The sequence below is a fragment of the Suricata suricatta genome, chromosome 3 (genome assembly GCF_006229205.1).
Source record: "Suricata suricatta isolate VVHF042 chromosome 3, meerkat_22Aug2017_6uvM2_HiC, whole genome shotgun sequence".
Taxonomy (NCBI): Eukaryota; Metazoa; Chordata; class Mammalia; order Carnivora; family Herpestidae; genus Suricata; species Suricata suricatta.
Window position 1 is genome coordinate 18368620 of NC_043702.1, and position 20591 is coordinate 18389210.

At 54.4% G+C, this 20591-nt stretch overlaps 1 protein-coding gene across 3 annotated transcripts in view; it reads right to left on the minus strand.

The window, feature by feature from the left end:
* Positions 1–240: 240 nt before the first annotated feature.
* Positions 241–20591, minus strand: part of PNKD (PNKD metallo-beta-lactamase domain containing) — a 61221-nt gene continuing 40870 nt past the window's right edge. For 2 of the 3 annotated variants that reach the window (XM_029933849.1, XM_029933851.1), the window contains 8 exons: positions 6582–6697; positions 6309–6421; positions 5698–5756; positions 4901–4993; positions 4394–4557; positions 3581–3667; positions 2536–2651; positions 500–2316 (listed from right to left, as the gene is read on the minus strand). In XM_029933849.1, the coding sequence (XP_029789709.1) occupies positions 2143–2316; positions 2536–2651; positions 3581–3667; positions 4394–4557; positions 4901–4993; positions 5698–5756; positions 6309–6421; positions 6582–6697 (922 nt within the window). In that variant the 3' untranslated portion in view covers positions 500–2142. Of the gene's footprint in view, positions 311–499; positions 2317–2535; positions 2652–3580; positions 3668–4393; positions 4558–4900; positions 4994–5697; positions 5757–6308; positions 6422–6581; positions 6698–20591 lie in introns of those variants that run through there. The other variant, XM_029933850.1, reaches the window with a different exon arrangement.

Here is a 20591-nt window from a genome sequence, read left to right on the forward strand (position 1 = left end):
TGCCATGGCCCCGTGCCACCTGGACTCTGTTCCTTTCATGAGTTGAATACTGTGGTCACTTTGTGGGAAAAAAAAGAAGAAATAAAAATAAGAAAACTGTTGTCCCTGGTCACAAATATTGACCTCAAAGGTAAATACAGTGAAAACACAGCCATGATGTTAAAGTTTAACTCAAGATGGTTGCCGGACTGCGGTGCTGACCCGGAGTCTGACTCTGCTGGAATGTGGCAAAGCAGGCCAGCGCCGAGGCCTTGCCCCCTGTGCTATTCCTCTCCCCTGTGGCCACTGGTGCACCTGTGCCTCCCAAGCTCTGAAAAACATGAAGAGAAGCACATTGTAACCCTGACCACGTGCACACATGCCACGGAAGCACTATTTATAGCACGGTTTCCGGCCAAGACACTGGGAGCATAGTAACTCCAAGTGAGCAGACCTTGTGACGGAGACGGGAAGATGGGACCTGCAATAAAGATGATCTCACTGAGTGCCCAAGCCCCGATTAAATGATTCATTCATTCATTCAAGATTTATTGAGCGCCTACTGTGTGCTAGGCACCGTGCTAGGCGCAGAAATACAGAGATGCATTAAGATACAGTCCATGCCCTGAAAGGTTCACAGTCTAGAAGGGGAGACAAACATGTAAACAAGTAAAATACAGTGTGATAAGTGCCACGAGAGAAGCATTTACAAAGAGCAGAGGTAGCCTGGAGGGCGAGGGGTATGGGGGTTGTCTCCCGGAGGAGGGGGCCTTTGAGGGGATTGTTAGAGATGAATGGGTGTTTGCCAGGCAGACAAGGCCAGAGGAGCAGCGGAAAGGCATTCCAGTCTGAAGAACAGCATGAGCGAAGGCACAGAGGCATGAAACTGCATGTCTTGGGGGACAGGGAACTCTACTCAGGAGGTATTGCTAGAGTTGGTACCCGAGGCTGTGGCCGGAGAGGAAGGCAGAGGCAGGATGTTGGGGGCCCAGTGAAGGGAGGGGTCGTCTCCGAGTCTCACTAGAGGCGAGCAGAGCCCGAGGGAAGGCTTGCACACAGGAAGAGAAGGCTCCTAGCTGACCCGAGGTATGCCCGCTTGAGGACCTTATGGCTCCTCTCTATGGCCCCACAGAGACTTGGGCCAGAGACCCGAGGAGAAGCTGAGCCGAGGGGAAGGGGCCAGGCCTGGGGTCTTGGAAGCCGCTGACAGCTGTCTGCTCCCTGACTTCTGATTTCTGTGCTCTGGTGCGCCGACCCCCATCCCCAGCCAGGGTGAGGCCACGGATCAAAGGAGAAATGAGTGGGGGATGTTCTTGGCAAACGCAGAGGGCCAGATGAGTGAATGTCTTTAAAAGCGGAGAGGATAATGCAGGAGTCAGAGCAAGGCAGAAGTTCCTAAGAACAAGGGCCATCAGGAGAAAACTGCCGTGCCGGAGGCGGAGGATGGCTTTCTCTTTCCTGGACAGAGGAGTCCCTTGGGCCACAGGCAGGGGTGGAGGCCTGCTGCACAAGGAGCCAGTGGGGCTGCAATCCCAGCTTCCGGCCTCTCCTCAGCCTGTGGTCCCAGTTTCCAGTCTCCGTGGCAAGCAGGGCCCTCCCTCACTGAGGCCGAGATGGTCCAGACAGCCAGACTTCCAGCCCTTTCATCTTTCCCAAAAATGGCTGTTTGAAAAATGCCTTTTTGGAGGGAGGGGCGGAGGAGGGGAAGGCTTGGGGAGGAAGGCCAGTGTCTCAGGACCCCAGAGCCCACTTCTGAGTGACCGCTTTTCCAAGGCACCACACCTCAGGCCACTGTGGGGGACTGTCTTTCCCAACCCTGGATGGGAGATGGAGGTTAGAGGACCCTTCACTTCCAGGGCAGGAACAGGTCAAGGGAGGAGGCACCCTCCGGGCGGCGGGGGCTGGAGACGTCCCAAGACTTCGCCTTTTGTGTCCCCCTGGACGACTCAGCCTCATCCCACGGGGTCTCCAAGACTTCCACCATCCTCCTCCTTCTTGGTCACATGTCCTTGTCACCTCAGCTCTCCTCCCCTGACAGTGGGCTGGGGACTGATGTCCACCATGGGCGCAGATGGAGGTGGTGGTGGTAGCAATGGGAGGGTTGGTGGGGCGCGGGTGACCTCCCCGCCGTGGGGGGTGGGCTGGGCTGGGGCGGGGGGGCGGTCACTTGCTCTTGTGCAGGTCCTTCAGCCGGCGCAGCTTCTCCAGGAGCTCAGCCCGGGAGTAGCCATCATCCCCGGTGGGGCCCGGACCTGGCCCCAGGGCCTCCTGCAGCACCAGGCAGTGGGTCCTCAGGAACGGGTTGTAGGAGCGCTCTTCTCCCAGGGTGGATGGGCACTGTGGGACGAGAAACCCCAGGTTTGGCAGAGAGAATCTGGAAAACGGACCCAGTCCGGGAAGCCTCCCCACCCCTGCCCCGTCTCAGGGTCCCTGAGGCCTTGCTTGAAAGGCCTGTATACTGAACCCGCTCAGAGCTCTGGGGGACGGGGGGAGGGCGGGGGGGCCTGCAGGCCGCAGCAGAGCAGAGAGGGGCCCCTCCTGGCCCCAAGCCCGCACCGTGCTCTTGCGCTCCATCCGCTGCCTCTGCACCCACTGCATCTTCCTCTCCCGGGCCAGGTTCTCAGGCTCCACCACACCTGCAAAGCCCAGGTTCTCTTCCGCATACTCGTGACCTAAGGACCACCATGGGGGCCCCGAGCAAGACACAGAGAGATTGGTGGTGGGATCAGAGAAGGCCCTCCCCACACCCAGGCCTCTGGGTACCTGACAACCAGGGTGAGGGGTGGTCCTTCCAGGAAAGCCCCACCACACGGAGCTGCTTTTCTAAATGTGGGCACCGCTCAGCCATGAGTGAAGGGACAGAAGTAGTTGGGGGGAGTGGGCGGAAACCGCCGGACCTGGAGCCAGGAGACCTGCATCCTAGCCCTGACTCTGCCCCTGCCCAGCTGTGCAACCTCAGCCAAGTCATGGCATCTCTCTGAGCCAGGATTTTCTCATTTGTCAGGTGGAGAAAACATACAATAATGCTACTAGAACACAGATGTGTCCCTGGTGCTTAGCACAGAGCCTGGTACATGTTAGGTGTTCAGTAAAGTACTTGTCAACTAAATGGATGGATAAATATATGTTTTAAGGGTCATCTGACATATTAGGAATGCATTTTAGAAACTATGGATTATCGTGTGTGTGTGTGTGTGTGTGTGTGTGTGTGTGTAGGGACATGCGGGGTCTGTATAGATGGATGAATGGACATTCAATGTCCATGCATGGGGATGGACAGACATGCAAGTATAGATCTGGATGTGTGCAGAGTAGATTTACTGACTTCTCTGATAAGCAAAAGCTATTTGCTGTTCCAGGTGGCTATCAAATATCACCGTCCCTTTGGGTTGCACTGGGGTCTGCAGGGCTGGCTGTCAGGGGCAGTTAGGGTGAGAGGCAGAGGCATTCAGAGCCAGGGCTCCGAAATGAAGGGGCCTCTGCTCATTGCTAGACTTGGCTCCCAGGAGCCATCAGAGGGGGAGTTGCGTCACCCCTGGGCCCTAAGCTGGGTGGCCTGGGACCCTAGGGGAGTGAGGGAGGAGTGAGCGGGGCACCTCACCGGGCCACAGCAGAGTGTCATCCCCCAGCCCCAGCACTGTGTCCAGGGAGCTCAGCATGGTCTCTGCGGTGCCCTCAAAGGTCCGTCCTGGGGAGGGTCGGCGGGTGCATTACAAGATACAAGAACACAGCTTGGCATAAGGACCATGGAGAGGGTTGGGGACCAGCTTGCAGAGCTCAGACCGGCCAGCAGCCCTAACCTTGCCCCTTCCATACACACTCCCCCAGGCCTCTATGCCCTCCTCCCCTAACTGGATACTGAGCCCACATACTCCCCAACCAAGCCTGTTTGAAGGCCTCTGTTGCATACACTGATGTGTGGGTGGAGAGGGGGTACAGGACCTACAGGCTGAGTTCTAAGGGCCCCAAGCACAGCTGGTGTGGGGCTGCTCTTTCTTACAGAGCGCTTCTTTCTTTGCCGGTGCCACCCTTTGAGACTCTATGCAGCCTGGGACTGTGATCCTTCCCAACCCGCGGGTCACCCTCTCATTCGGAGGTTCTCCACTTTTTGTAACCCAGCCTCTCCAGTGACTGTATCAGAGAACTAGGCTCCACAGTGGAAACAAACACCCTGTGAGTCTGTCCTCAGTTACCGCTGTTGCTTCAGTCTGTCCATGCCCTGTGGGAGGTTGTAAAAGCATTTAAAAAAAGAGGGGGGGCTAACATAGATGGGAGTAACTGTCAAGGGAATATCTGTGCTGAAACCAAAGTTTTAATGCACTGCATGGAACTGTGGCTATCCTTGGGTCCCTGCCCTGACCTCTCCCTCTCTTTTCTGCCCACCTCCTCCTGCTTGCCTTTTGGGGGAACTCACCACAGCCAGAGAGGAAGAGCAGGTCCCCTGAGAAGAGGCAGGAGGGACCCTTGTAGGGCTCCCCATCCAGCAGGTAGACCAGATGGCCTTGCGTGTGGCCAGGGGTGGCCAGAGCCCGGATCTGGAGCCGTCCCACGCTAACTACATCTTGATGACACAGGGGGCTGAGAAGCAAGGCAATAGAGGAGAGAAGGTACTAGAGCTTGGGATATGCTGGTCCTTGCCCCACCCTAAGCCCAAGGAGCTTCCACACCAGAGAGGGAAGGCATCCGTGATGCCCAGGGCTTCAGATCCAAATCTTCACCTCTTCCTCTTTTGGGGACCATGGCTGGATGAGTTGGGGGGTGGGCAGTGCCAGTCTTCAGATGGGCTGTGATCTGCCCTCTAAAGGTCAGGAAGGGCATCAGCAAGGATGCAACTGCTGGCGGTCCTTTGATCCTCCACTGAAGGATGGGGTGAGGGAAAGGGTCCACGGAAGGGCCACCCACCCTGGGGTCAGGGACTTACTGGGTGAGGTAGGGGATGCCGTCCTGAGGGCTCCCATACACCCGACAGTCCTGGTGCCGCCGGCTGAGGTCACGATTCCCTCCACTGTGGTCCCTGTGGGATGGCAGAGACAGGCAGGGACTCTGAGGGGCAATGGTACTGGGCCTCCTTGCCTTCCTCATTCCAGATGCCCAGGTTTTGAGCCCTGAGCCCTGGGCTTCTGAACTGAGCCACGCTGTCCATGAAACTCCTCTAGGCCTTCGCTCTACCTGCTCCCCTGCTCGGAAGGTCATCCCCACGACTTGCCACCCCTCCCTTCCATCGCCCAGCCAATGGCCACCGATCTTTATGGACTCTCTCAGCTCCAGGGCCATCAGCCTCTAGTCCCTCCAAGTGGACCTGGTCACACTTCACCAAGTGCCCCCCACCTCCTGCACCTTGTGCCAACTGCCACCTAGATGTTTGTCATCCTTGTACACTGTCATGCAGAGCTGTCTCCCCCACTGGACTGTAATCTCCTTGAGGAAAGAACTCACAAGGTTTGCCCACAGGCATCTACTGTGTGCCCACGGAATGAGAGATAAATGCCTGCCCTGCCCTCCTCTAGGGCTTCAGGAGTCTGATAAGAGCAGGGTGGGAGACCCACTCCTTCCCTCCTCCTCTGCCGGTTCCCTGGTGGCTTTAGGAAGAAAGCGGGTGCCCTGACTCCCTGTCCCCAGCCCAGCCTGTCCCCACTGGGCCCAGTCCCAACAAGCCCGCTGGGGCCAGGGTCAACCAGGGAAGGTCATCCGTACCCAGACCCCACCTCAGCCCCTTACCAGTGTTTGTGGGTGCAGAGGATGGCAACCAAATTAACGCCCTCCTTTTCAATGGAAGCCTGGGGGAGAGAGAGGAGGGACTGAGACTAAGGAGCAGAGTGCAGAGAGGGACAGGGAGGGGACGGAGCTGGAGAATGAGGGGGTAGGGAGGAGAGAGCTGGGGAGAAGCGGGGCTGAGACTGAGCAAGGGCGTGGGGGAGGGTGGGGAGGTGGAGACTCAAGCCAGGTGAACACACAGATACAGGCACACACAGAAAAACCGGAAATGGGAAGGAAAGAAGGAGAGATCCAGACACTAACAGACACAGATGAGGAGAGAAGAAAGAGGGTCAGAAAGGGGCCACAGAGAGTGAGAGACAGAAGGAACCTCAGATGGAGGTCCTGCATCAGCATCCCTTTCCCTCTGGCTTGGATCCCCAACGGCTGGCCTCCCCACACCCCCAGCCATGCCTTGGACACTGGCCCCTCCACCCCCTGTGGTTGTGGGGGTCTCTGTGTGAGGGCATGTGCAAGGGGACACATTCCACTGGCAGAGGGATCAGGGTCAGCCCCTCTCTAGTGACACCAAGTCACCAAGTACCCCTGCCCCCCCACCCCGGTCCTCCCCTCACCTGTACAGCCTGAGGGTCTGAGGGGTCCACAACCACAGCCAGCCGGGCCTGGGTGTCGATGATGAGGTAGCTGTAGTTGTCTGAGAGGACGGGGATGGGAAGCACCTTCACTCCTGGGGGACAGAGACGGGGCTGTGGGCGGGGTGCCAGGCAGGGAGCCCAGCGGCCAGCGGGGGGTGGGGAGGTGTATGATGCGCGGAGGAGGCAGGGAAGGTGGGAAGGTGGGTGGACACAGCCTGGGACGATGGTGGCCCCGGGGCAGCCAGAGCTCACCGTTGAAGAGACGGGGCTGGGTTCTGGAGTGGCCTTTGGGGTAGCGATTCCGAGCCCTGCGCAGCTGCTGGCGGTAGAAGAGGTACCCGAGCCAGGTGCGGGTGTACAGGCTGTACCTGCGGGGGGAGGGATGATGTCCGTGCTCAGCCCCGCCCCTGCACGTGGGGCCCTCCAAGGCGCCCAGCTCCCATATCTCCACTCCCCCACCGGCCAAGTCCGAGCACCGCTACCATCCCTTATCGTGCGCTTACGGTTTGCCCTGCTCATACATGGGCAATGAGACAGACACAGCCTGAGCCCCAGGCCCCTCCCGGGAAATGTGAGCTGAAGGATTCACAGACGGGACCTGGGGAGGGGTGGGGAGGTAGGGGGGGCAGGGGGTTATTCCAGAAGAAGTGTGTGCGAGTTAGGAAGCTGACATGAGGTGTAAAAAAGATTTCCAAAGAGCAGTGGTGCATCACAATCATGCCTGGGAGCTGTTAAAACCAGATTCGTGGCCCCATCCCCAGTCTTTGGGGCTCAGCAGATCTGGGGCGGGGCCTAGGAATTTGCGTTTCTAACCAGCTCCAGGTGATGCTTGTTGCTGCTGGTCCAGGAACCAAACTTTGAGAACCGCTGGGGTAGAGCAAACAATAGGCAAGGCCCAGAGGCAGCAGACAGCAGCGTGCGCTCTCATTTAACTATAGAAAGTCCCGTCTGGCTGTTTGGCGGAGGAAGCAGGGAGAGGTAGGCTGGCCGGTATTACCACACTCCCTCCCACCTCCCACCTCCTACCATGATTCCAGGCCACACAGAGGAAAGGAAAAGGCGAAAAGGCAGCACAAGTAACAGAGGGGGCTTGTGAGTGGCAGAGTCCTCCAAACACAGGAGGCCGGCGTGCAGCGCAAGCTTCACAGACATGTGACCTGTGCAGTCACACAGGGCCCCACACTCGGTTTAGCGCTCCGTTGTCACCATCTTGAAATTCTTAAGGATTTTATCTTAGAACGTGTGTCCCGTAAGTGAAGCCTGACAACGGAATAGGCGTGGGCGGAGGCGATCACACAGCACAGGTGTGCTCTGTCCCTGCTGCCCCCGCCCATACCGGTGTGGGGTGCCCGCCAGCCTCCATGGTGGGCATTCAAGACTCCAAGAGGTTACCAGGTGAGTACGCATCTGTGATGAAGGGGACACACTGGCTGGCACGAGAGGCCATGCCTTTGGCCCAAACCAGAATTTGCTTCAAACGCAGAAGGAAGGTAGTGGCGTTCTAAGAAACGCAAATGACCAAGAAACCCTGCTCTATCCATTCTCACTCTGTTATTTCCCTGTATGATCTGATCATTTACGTTGTAAGAGATGCTACAGAAGGAAAAGGAAAGAGGGTCACCTATGGGTCCCATCTTTTCGGTCCTCCCTCACTTATTAGTGAGCTGAAGGCAGACAGAGCTGGTAGAATGTGCATATATCAAAGGGGAAATAGAGACAGTAAGTTTGTTTTGTGCGGCGTTTCCACTGCTCAGGTAAGAACAAAATACATATCTGTGTACACACTAAGAAATGTGAATTATGAGGGAGGCTGGGTGGCTCAGTCAGTTGAGCGTCCAGCTTCAGCTCAGGTCATGATTTCACAGTTCAAGCCCCACATCAGGTTCTGTGCTGACAGCTAGCTCAGAGCCTGGAGCCCGTTCTTAGATTCTGTGTCTCCCTCTTTCTCTGACCCTTCCCTGTTCATGCTGTCTCTCTCTATCTCAAAAATAAATTAAACATTAAAAAAAAATGTGAAGTTTCAGTGATTCCTTGTGTGACTTAAATGTCCTCATATTTGCATGTAAAACTGGAATTATACAATATTAAGGCGAAAGGCGAAAGACAAAATTCATGTTAATGATTCAGATTGTTAACTTTTCTTTACTCAGTATGACATTAAGTAGCAAGTTAAGAATATGAGGACAAGTCAAAAAAGAAAGTGTAGAAGAAAGGAAAAGCTTCTATTTTAGAATCTTTTTCCTGCTCTTTGAACAAGAGGGTCCAAATCCATTGTACATCAGGCCCTGCAAATAATGTGAGCAGCCCAGCTGGCTCAGGGCAGGTCACCCAGAGCTGTCTTAGACCCTGGCCTCTCAGAAGGGAAAATGAGAGTAGGGTGGGGTGGTGACGTGCTGGGTTTCCAAAAGCCTCCTGTGGCAATGTTTAGGGTTATACAGCAAGTCAGAAGACTGGCTGATTCAGACCAGGACAGAGAGGTCAAGGTACAGGGTCGGGGGTCGGTAACGCACCCTAAATCTCCACAGAGATTGGTGGGGGTGGGGGTGGGGTCGGGAGCAGGGGCAGCCGTTCTTCAGGCCCCCCCTTTGGGAAGAGCTGGCTGATTCGCATAAATGTTGGTCAAAAGCCGGTTTCCATGATTTTGCTAGAGTTTAATCATTGCCATCCTGCTCTGGGTGCCAATGCACGTGTGTGGGTTGGGGTTTGGATACAGCACAGAAGGGTCCGGTCACGCTTTGTGTGTCTGGATGTGCAGTTTTAATAGCCCCCCCCCCCCCGCCTCTGTTTTACTTTCAAATCAGCACCAGCCTCTTCACACGTTTCTCCATTCAACCATATTCAGCAAGGCCTCGCTCTTAGCCTTGATTCACAGAGTGAATCACTGCCCTCTGGCAGCTAATGTTCTAGTGCGACAGACAGGATCATAAAGACATCGTCAAGTCAAAGGGACAAAATAAAACTGGGCAAAAGAACAGAGAATGATAACATTAAGGAAGGCCTCTCTGGAGGGTAGCATTTCCAAGAAGTAAGGGGCATGCTGTGCCAGAATCTGGGGACAGCTCACCTGCAATGGGACAGATGAGAAGCGAAGAGGTCCCCAGAGGGAGGAAGGGAGCCAGCTGGCAGGGGCTGCGGTTCTCTGTGCCCAACGAGAGGGGGTTGGTTGGGACAACGTAAATATCCGGGATTGGATTCGAGACCAGAAAAAGAATGTTAGTGGAACAACTGGAAAGATTTCAGGAAGGTCCGGAAAGTAGTTAAAGGGTTTATGTGGATGTGAATTTCTTGGTCTTGCTAATTGTCTGTGGTTGTGGAGGATGTAAGGTTCAGGGGGGCAGGGTGACAGGTGTGTAGGAGTCCCGTGTCCTGGTTTTGCAAGTCTGAAATGATTTCAAAATGAAAACTTAAAAAATAATAAATCAGGAAATAAGATCACCCTTTCCTCTGTGTCCTGACACCACCTCGCACCTGTGCCTGGACTCCTGTTCCCGACTTCACTCCTTTCTACTTAGGCTGATGGAAAGCACAGGGGCCCTGGCAACAGAAAGCTCTGGGTTCCAGTGTCCTTGGGCAAGTTATGGGTCTCTTAGATTAGGCTCCTCGGGGTGACTGGGTGGCTCAGTCAGTTAAGCATCCGACCTCGGCTCAGGTCATGATCTCATGGTTCATGGGTTCGAGCCCCAAGTCGGGCTCTGTGCTGACAGCCAGCCTGAAGCCTGTCTTCAGATTCTGTGTCTCCCTCTCTCTCTGACCCTCCTCTGCTCACACTGTCTCTCTCAAAAATAAATAAAACATTAAAAAATTAAAAAATAAAAGATTAGGCTCCTCATCTATAAAGTGGGGATACCATGACTTATTTACTCCTGCAGGATGGTGTGAAAATTCAGTGACCCAAAACAAGATAACACATGTTAACAGTCAGTCGAGGGCCTGGGGAGCGGGGTGGGGAAAGGTTAGCAACTGTCGCTTCCTTCCCGAATTCAGCCGGGCACCCTCACAGCTATGAGAACGTGGCTGTCCACATTGGGAGGGACGGTTAAATGTTCCCTGTCTTCCTTATCGAATGCTTATTATATATGCTTGATTGCCCAACGAAGGTCAAGATCCACAAAGGGAGGGACTGGGCCCTGGGAGGCTGCTGTGAACAAGGCCACCACTTTCTTCCATTTACTCTTTCCTTTTTTAAAAAAAATTTTTTTTAAATGTTTTATTTATTTTTGAGAGGGAGAGACAGCGTGAGCAGGGAAGGGTCAGAGAGAGAGGGAGACACAGAATCCGAAGACAGGCTCCGGGCTCTTCCACCTTCACATGAGTCCTTGCTCCTGCTCAAAAGCCTTCACTGGCTTCCCGCGGGTGACAGGAGAGTGTCTGACAGCCACAGTCATCTAGAACACTGGGCCTCAACACACGCAGAGCTCACACACACATCAAACTAACAGACTTACTGTAGGGAACACAGACAATCTGACAATAGTTATTAAAAATGTCAAAGCCCGCAAACCTGTATCTGTGTTGTTTGGGGGAACAGATGTATGCAGCACTGAGCTAGCTCTTTCCAGCAAGTATTTCCTGCATGTGCTGGGCATTGTACAGAGAGCACAGCGAGCAAGGCAGGTCCCTGCCAGCACGGAGAGGGGAGTGGCCAACAGACACCAAACCAGGAAACAAACCAATTTCCAGCAAACTGCAGCTGGTTAAGGGGGCAGCAGAGGGGAGACATCTCCCTGGAGACAGGGTGCTCAGGGAAGGCCTGTCTTTTCTCTGAGGGTCACATCTGAGCTTGGAACGGAGATCAGAGAGGGAGTGCAGACTGTCTGGGGGGTTGCAGCACGAAGGCCCTGAAGCAGGCAGGAGTGTGGCATGTTCTGGGAGTTGCAGGAGGCCTCAGAGTCTCTAGGCAGGGCCAGAGGGATGGAGAGTGCGGGGTGGGGGTGGGGGGGGTCAGTGGCGTAGTCCGGCAGTGGAGTGGGAGCGGGAAATCGCTGGTGGTTTTTTTTTTAATGCTTATTTATTTATTTTGAGAGTGAGCGAGCAAGTGCGGGGAGGGGCAGAGAGAGAGAGAGAGAGACAGGATCCCAAGCTGCACTGTCAGCACAGAGCCCAAGGCAGGGCTCGAACCCATGAAATGTGAGATCATGACCTGAGCTGACGGATTGAGCCACTCAGGTGCCCTAATTGTTGGTGGTTCTGAAAGCGGGGAGGCACAGGCTCTGACTTCCCTTTTTTGTCTTGCTGGCCAGCAGGGTTGGAGGAGCCATTTAAGGGAGCGGGGTGGAGGGGTGGGGAGATGGAGAAAGGTGGGAACAGATGCCAGGCCTGAAATCTGTGCCCTGCTTGGCTGTGGTGAACAGGGACGAGGTGGCCCTTATGGGCCTGAAGTCTAGATCACTGTCCAGAGCAGGGAAAGGCTGGCCTGGGGTGGGGCAAGGACCTAATGACTGCTGGGATCCTGTCCCCAGGTCTGCTCTTTCCCTGACTGTGACCTCCACATGACTCTTTCCAGTCCCAGAGCTGTGGCTTTTTGTTCATCTGTCCCCTGTGCCGGCTGGGTGTCATGATCACCAGGGTCCAAAACCAGGCTCATCAACCCCTCCCGCTATGGCTACGCTCTCTGGGAAAGGCCTGGACATCCTCCCAGTGACACACCTTGAGCCCCCATTTCACCCCCTCCCTGGCATATGCCAGCAAAACCACCCTCTCAGTTTTGCATCCCCCCACATGGCTGCCCCAGGAATCAGACCCCAAAAGCTCTGCACGAGGCCCTTACGAAAGCCTCCTTTCCTCAGCTCTCTGCCTCCGAACTGAACCGCAAACCGCTGGAAAATGTCAAGTTCCTAAAACGCCACCTTCCACCTTCGCATGAGTCCTTGCTCCTGCTCAAAAGCCTTCACTGGCTTCCCGCGGGTGACAGGAGGGTGTCTGACAGCCACAGTCATCTAGAACACCGGGCCTCAACACACAGAGCTCACACACACATCAAACTAACAGACTTACTGTAGGGAACACAGACAATCTGACAATAGTTATTAAAAATGTCAAAGCCCGCAAAACCATATCTGTGTTGTTTGGGGGAACAGATGTATGTAGTCGGAGAATCAAGGCAGCTGAGGGTGTGGTCAACGGGCAGGTCAGCAGGCTCCCCTCGGGGGCAGGAAGGAAGCAGGCTGCGGAGGTGGCCTCGGGGACTGCACAGTGTCAGTAATATTTTGTTCCTTAAGCTGGGCGGTGGGGGTGGAGTTGTTCTGTTATCCATCTTCTTTTAAATGCCTGAAATAACTCATTAAATATTCAGGCTGCCATCCTGCCCCAGCTCCTGAAGGTCCCTGGCCTCCAGTACCCTCCAGGCCTTCTCTTCTCACTAGAATCTAAGTATCCTTCAGGACTCTGCTCAAACCCACCCTGATGACCCCAGCAGAAAGCCACCTTCCTCTGTTCCATCTAGAACACTCCTTCTCCCCACCCCTCGGGATGGCAGGAGCCGAGCCCCTCAGTGGCAGGGGCCTCCATTTCTATCCGGTGTCTAATCAGTGTCATTCGTGGGGGAGCCAGACTTGGCTGGTGACCCAGCTTGCTCCTTGGGGCTCCTCTGGACCCCCTGGGAACCCCTCCCCCCTCGCACTAGTATAGCACAGAACTGGCACTCAGAAAATGCTGGTGGCTGAGTGCCCAGGAAAGGCTGGGGCAGGGGGCGGGGGAGGCGAGCATGCAGGTGTTAAAGCGACCTGGGACAGACGGTGTTCCGTCAGCTCAGCGGGCCCCATGCCTGGCTGCGCACCCTGTGAAGCCCAGTAGGGGCTTATGGGGCCCAAGTCGCAACCACCTCTGCCCCTGCTCTCCACTCCCGTGCTCACCCATCTGCTTCTCAAGTCCCTCCCTCCCCCTGCTGCCCCCACACACATGACCCAGCAGGGTGCTCTAGTCAGCAGGTCACCTGGACCCAAGGATATGGGTGAGGCTGTGTCACAGCACCAAATCCCAACTGCCCAGGGCCTGGGGTCTGGACCCAGGGCCCCTGAGTGGAGGAGCTGGCGCAAGCACTGGCTGGGGGTCTGCACGTGCTGGTTAACTATTGCCAGATTGTTTTCCCCACCGCGAGTCTTGAGTTTCATGTCGCTCTGGAGCTCACAGGCCCATACTTCCCCCAAGCTCACCTCAGGGCAGCCTGAGCTCAGCTAAGCGCCTCCCATCAGTCATCTCCTGTCAGCCTCCAAGCCACCCGGAAGCAGCTACTATTAATCCCCCATTTAATAGACAGGGACACTGAAGCCTGGAAAGGAGGGAAGGGGTCTGCTCAGGATCACACCAAGGCGACTGGCGGGGCACAGATTCATCCCCGCAGCCGGATCCTGCAGTATACACCTTAACTGCTAGAATGCTCCCCAAAACCAGAATGAGGGGGGAGGATGACATGAGTGGGCCTGAACTATTTTGGGGTAGACCCAGCGCCTCAGAGGGCCTCTGCTGACGAAAATGACATGTTAGGGTATTTTCAGTGACCCAGACGCACAACTTAGGGTCTGGTCACCAGAACCTCTTGGATCACTGGCTTTAGCCTTTCTGAGACTCAGACTTGGGCCAAACTTATTACATGGGCGATATTTTACTGATGAGGGCAGAGGATCAGAGAACCCCACACACCTCAGGGTAAGAGACCCTAACCTGGAGAGTCCTGAAGAACCCTTTGAAATCCTGACTCCGAATCCCAACCCTGGATTTATGACTGGGTTCGGGGTTCCATGGGGAGCATCATGCACCAGATGCAGAAGAGTAGGGAAAAGGACAGACCCCAGCCAGGGGTCCCATCTGTCCCACCTCCTAGTCCCCCACCTTGCCGGAAGTCACTGTCCCATATAATGGGCCCCTACAGCTTCCTTTTTTTTTTTTTTTTTTTTTTACTTTTTTTAATGTTTTACTTATTTTTGAGAGGGAGACAGAGTGTGAGAGGGAGAGGGGCAGAGACTGGAAGACACCGAATCTGAAACAGGCTTCAGGCTCTGAGCTGTCGGCACAGAGCCCAATGCGGGGCTTAAACTCACAGACTGGGAGATCATGTCCCACTTAACCGCTTAACCGCTTAACCAACTAAGCCACCCAGGCGACCCATCCTTTCTTCTGTTGCCAGAGGCAAGAAGCAGGAACTCACTCCCCAACTCTCAGCTTCCCCCTCAGTGAAACCAGGTGCCCCTCCTCCTTGAAAGAGCTGCTCAGCCCAGAAAGATCACAGGATTTACAAGTTGATGCCCCCCCCCCCCAGCCCGATGTGGGATTCAAACTCTCTGCTATGGGGTTCTCACGCATTGTCAGAAAGCTGGGATGTGCCCCTTGGGCCACAGCCTCAGAGTGATCTGGGTGGGGGAGGTTGCTGGTTCAACAGGAAGATTCTAACTTTTTCCTCTCTGCCTGCACACCACCCCCCTCCCCACCCCATCCCTGCCCAGATTCTCATTCAGCTGTTATGGGGCCCAGAACTACCCACTGTCACCTCACCAAAAAGGAAAGAAAGTTCCCTAATTGGTCCTCAGGGACTTAGAAAAACCACTGTGCAGCGTGAGGAAGGAGGTGGGGAGCAGCCTGCCTGGGTGATTCCCTGCAGTTGCCCAGAGGGGGGCAGGGCTGGGACACAGCAACAGCCACCCCAGTGAGGAAGTCACAGGCACACCTTTCAGTCCCAGACGCACTGAATGGAGTGTGGCTTCTCAGTCTGAACTTCCAGGCCCATGGGAGGCCCTGTGAGGCCTGAGACACAACCCCTTCCCCTCCCCCCTCCCTCAGGCACGAGAGGAGAGCGCACAATGGAGATTTTCTTCCCTCCTCCCTCCGGCACTTCCCATCCGGGGCTCTCAAGCAGCTCTCCCAGCTAGCCCGGGCCCCAGCCTCCTCTGGGGACCCGATGGGCAAGCCCAGGTGGTGAGGCCTCTGGGCAGGAGGTCCTTTGGGCACCTCTTCTAGTATCCCCCAGGGCACAGCTTGCCCAGGCTTTGCATCAGACCCACACTCTTTGTGCAACCAAACCCAGAAATGCTGTCTGAGGGCTGAGGGGCCTGGAAGGACACAGAGCTCTGCTGGAACACAAAGAAGCTCAACGTTTTACGCTTTCTCAAAACTGAGGAAACTGAAGAAGATAATGAGACAGCTAAAAAGTCACTGGAGAGTGAGTTTCCTGAATGCCTGGCATTGGGGGGAGGGGGGCACTTCCCCATGCCTAGGAGAGGGGCAGTGCGTGCACGTGGTCTAAACCGGCCTGCCCCAGGCGCCCAACAGGCCTGCCCAGGCGCCTGGGAGGCTCAGTCAGTTAAGTGTTTGACTTTGGCCCAGATCATGATCTCACTGGGTTCCGGACCTGCGTCAGGCTCTGTGCTGACAGCTCAGAGCCTGGAGCCTGTTTCAGATTCTGTGTCTCCCTCTCTCTCTCTCTCTGCCCCTCCCCAGCTTGTGTTCTCTCTCACTCTCTCTTTTTCAATAATAAATACATAAACTTAAAGAATGAAACAAACCACAAGCCTGCCAGGGAGACCAGGAGGCCTGCCTCCAGTCTCTCTGCCTGTCCCATGGGCTTCGGCAACCTTCACAGCCCTCTTGACTCTGTCCGTTCTCCGCAGAGGGAGGAGGAGCTGCTGCTGAGGGCTCTCAAGGAGGACCAGAGGCATAGCCATTGCTGGAGGCCTCTTGGCTCTGTGTCCCTGCCAAGGCCCCTGGGTTTTGTTCAATTCAGGTTTGGGTCTGTTTCTGTCAGCTTTCCCCTGCTCCCCCTCACCCCAATGCTGGGCCCTTTTGATTCAGCCTGGCTCCCTGGGGTAGGAGTCCAGTGGGGGAATCAGATCTGTGAACACCTAATGCAAGAACAAGCAAGAGTGTGTAATGGAAGCTGTAAGGGGGAAGCCAGTGCCACGGGGCACAGTGGAGGCAGGGATGAGTTTTGACTGGGGAGGAAGGGCAGGCAGGCTTCATGGAGGAGATGGCATGTGGGCCAAGCTTTTTGTTCATTCCAAAAACTTTTAACAAGGGCCAACTCTGTGCCAGGCACTGTTCTGGAAGCTGACATATGGGAGTGAAAGGAGTTTCTTCCCCTGTGTGGCTCATATTCTGGTTGGGGGCGGGAAACCAATAGACACATAGACAAATCAATATACAGGATGTCACATGGTGATATGTCCTGTGGAGAACAATAAAGCAGGTAGAGGGGCTGGAGTACAGGGGTGTGAGTGCTGCTCTTTTTATATGGGAGGTCAGGGCAGGACTCTCCAATAAGGTGAAGTTTGAGCAGAGACCTGAGGGAGTGGGGCAGCAAGCCATGTGGCCATCAGGGGGAAGAAGGTTCTGGTGAGAGAACAGCAGTGGAGGGGCTCAACGGCAACACTGTCTTGGAGCATTTGGGGAAGAATGCAGTGGCCCGCCATGCAGAATGATCCAGGTGAACAGCTGACAGGGTGAGGTGGGGGGTGGGCTGGTCACATGGGGCCTTGAAGCCATTCTGGAGGGATCCAAGCAGAGAAGTAGCACGTTTCTAATGTAAATCTTAATGGTTTTATTCTAGTTGCTGTGCTGAGAACACTTTGGGGGTACCGATGCCATAGGAAGGAGTCAGTTCAGGAGGCCAGGTGAGCCTGTGGGTTGGCTCAGGGTGGTAACAGTGGAAGTGGGGAAAAGTGTTTTCAGATTTTGGATATATTTTGTCTTTTTTTTTTTTTTTTAAGTAAACTCTACAATTAACATGGGGCTTGAACTCAAGATCCCAAGATCAAGGGGCACCTGGGTGGCTCAGTGGGTTGAGCGTCCAGCTTCAGCTCAGGTCATGATCTCACAGTTCATGGGTTCGAACCCCGTGTCAGGCTCTGTGCTGACAGCTAGCTCAGAGTCTGGAGCCTATCTTCAGATTCTGTGTCTCCCTCTCTCTCTGACCCTCCCCTGCTTATGCTGTCTCTCTCTCTCAAAAATAAATAAAACATTAAAAAAAAAAGATCACAAGATTAAGAGTCATATGCTCTACTGACTGAGCCAGCCAGGCACCCCTGGATATATTTTGAAGGTGAGCTTTGAAGATGCCAATTTGACAGACAGAGATGTAGGGAGGAAGGGAGTTCTGACAGGCCCAGACAGAAGTATAGAAGGAGCTCAGGGCTTAGGGAAGATGGTACTGCGAAGGTGTGGAAGAGGTGTACAAGGGTCCCAAAGGTCTGCAGGAAGGAAAAGGACCCTCTGCTGCCCTTGTGCAGGGGATGGCCCAGCCCTCTGCCTCTACTCAGGCTTCATTCAGGTCACAAGCAGCTGGGTGGCTCACTCAAGAATCCTCAGCTCAGAATTCTTGCTACTCCTTGAAATCGAGCCAGCGGTGGGCCTTGCTGGTCCCAGAGAAGGGCATTCCTCTTGCAGCAGTTGAGCAAGCAAGGTTTGCCCTGGGGACAATTGGTCTTACTTAGGTTGGGAGAGTCAAGAAAGACCTTCTATGCCTACGAATGAAGAAGGGGGTTGGTCAGGGAGGGTAGAAGGGCTTTGTCGCCCAGGACTCTATCGCCAAAAACTGGCTACTACCTACTTTCTCAATTCTGCAAGACATTCCCAGAGCTGGATGAGCCCAGCCTTGCTCCCCATTCACCCCTGCCTCCTGCAGACAGAGGCTCTGCTCATGGCCCCATTCTGCAACACCCTGTCAACAACCACTGAGAAGGCAAAGGGGCAAAAGGGAAATTGAGGCACACACAGGACAGTCCCACACTCCTAACCTCAGCCTCCGTAGGCACACCCTTCCACTCCCTGGGGAACTTGTCATGCATTGTCTCCTGCCCCAGATTGAGTCCCTTTCACATGTTCCTTTCCCCTATTCCTGGAGAGTGGCAACCAGACTCTGTTCATATCTGCGATCCCACAACCCCAACCCAGAAGAGTTCACTGAATGAATAAAGGGATGTGGGATTTCCTGAGGGGTGGGTGGACAGGATAGGCTTGGAAAACAGAAGAAGGAAGGAAAGAAGCCCCAGAAGGATCCTAGCTGGTGCCACCTTCCCATCCATCCTCCACACTACAGAATGAGCCACTGCTAACATTCCCTAAGCACGTACTATGAGCCAGGGCTTGTGCACTTAAGATGCACAATTTCACTTGATCTTCGCAGGATCCCCATGAGGTAGGTACTATCACCATGCCCATTTTTCAGATGCAAACAACTGAGGCATAGAGAGGCTGAGTTATCTGTCCAGGGGCCCAGGGCTACCAAGCAACAAACCTAGGATTCAAAAGCAGATTTGTCGAACCCGCATGCCATGTGCTTCACAGTCTCCCATGCCCTGCATGGGTCTATCTCAGGTTAGCCTGGATCAATGATTACTGTTATTAATGATAATAATCACTCTTCTCTTAGTATTTCCATCATTTGCTTTCCAGCCCCCAGTGGACTGCTCTAGTGTGCCCATGAACTCTGCCCCTTCCCATCACGGCCTGTCCTGCCCTCACCCCCACCCCTTCCATCCTTCCTGGAGACAACCCCATAGCAGCAACACCTGTCCATTTCCCCCAGACCATTTCCTGCTAACAGCCCCTGGCCCTCCTGCCAGCAAGCGGCCTCTCCCCCAAGGGACTGGACTGATTGTTTCCCAGACTGTAGAGGGGCAGGGTCTGGAATTCTGATTCCAGGCACGCCCTTCTGCTCTGCAAATTTGGGGAGGTGATTCCAAGGCAGCGGTGAAATCCAGACACAGGAAAGCCCAACAGGAATACTGAATTCCAAAGCTCTCTAAGAATTCCAAGTTTTGGGATTTGAAAACTCCCAGGTCCTAAGTTCTAGGAATGCCCAAAGCCCTCAGGATTCTGAGATGGCAATCTTGGGAATTTTTATTTCAGGACTTCTGATTCCAGGTCTTTGTGGAAACATTATTTTCCACTTCCTCAGGCTGCTTGCATGACTTCAACATTACTGATTTTGAAAACCAGAAGTAAATTAAAAAATCCTTCACCAAATAGAGCTGTATAATTCCTAGAAATTTTGTGGGGAAAATTTTTTTTAGGTCCCAGATATGAAATTAGTTACATGTTTGTAAATCTCATTATTTTAATGCTATTTGCAGGGCAATGGTGACTTGGTTGGAGCATTATCAAGAATGTGACCAATGTTGGGGCACCTGGCTGGCTCAGTGGGTAGAGCACGTGAGTCAATCTCGGGGCTGTAAGTGTGAACCCCGAGCCCCATGTTGGGTTTAGAGATTACTCAAAAATGAATGAATGAATGAATGAATGAATAAAAAGCTTTAAAAAGGGGGGGAGTAAGGAATATGACCAATATTTGGGCCGTTAGAGATGGGAATGCCCCAAAGGCACCCAAGATTCTCTCCCCTCCACCGTGTTTTTCCGGTTTTCCCCCCACCAGGCCTTTATATCTCTACTCTTTAGACCAAATTTGAGTAGAATCCTAGGGCTGACACTTTTTGGAGGACGTAGGGTGGTCTGGGGAGGAGGGATAATTGTACAATGTCCTCTCTGAAGCTCAGGAAATTCCCGGGCTTGGGCCTTCCCCCACACCTGGCCAGTGGCCAGGGTTCCCACAGTTCCTGTCCCCATCAGAGCTGTCCTCAAGCTTCAGGTCCTGCCCCCTTGTCCTGCTGGCTGTGGGTCTGGAACAGAGGCCCTAGTGAGCCTTCTGTGGTTCCCTCCCAGCCCCTTAGTGTCTCCGTGGCAGATCAGAGTCGGTTACCGCCCTGGTCTGGCCCAGGAAAGGGCAAAAGTAGGGGGAAAGAAAGAGTGAGGAGTCAGGGGAGGGGGTCTGACAGGAAAAAGTCACTGGAGGTCAGTGAACCTGGAAAGTGGTTGAGTGAGTACAGTCGGGTTTCACAGCCTGGGGCTTTGGACACAGGCTAGGGTTCGGGAACAAAAGGAAAGAGACAGTGTAGGGACAGTCCCCCAACAGTGTAGGGGCTCTAGCTTGGGACAGAAGCTTGCACTGTGCGGTGGGAAGCTGGGTAATGGGGAGAAGGACAGGGACACATGGAAGGAGCTGGCCGCTCCCAGTGACACTCTGACGGCCTGAGGCATTCCTTCTCTCCTGCACCTGCCCTCTTTTTTTTTTCCAGCTCCCTTGTCTCCAGCTCCTCATCTGGCTCTTCTCTTCAGCTGTCCTCTCATGCCCCCTTTCCCTGGCCATCCTAGTCTGCCCCTCCAATCAATCCTTCCCCAGCCCATCCCATTTTTCCAGCCCCTCTCAACTCCTTCTCTTCCTCAGTTCCCCCAAATCAATGGTTTCTCCAGCCCGCCTCTTCGATCGCTCTTCTCTGGTTC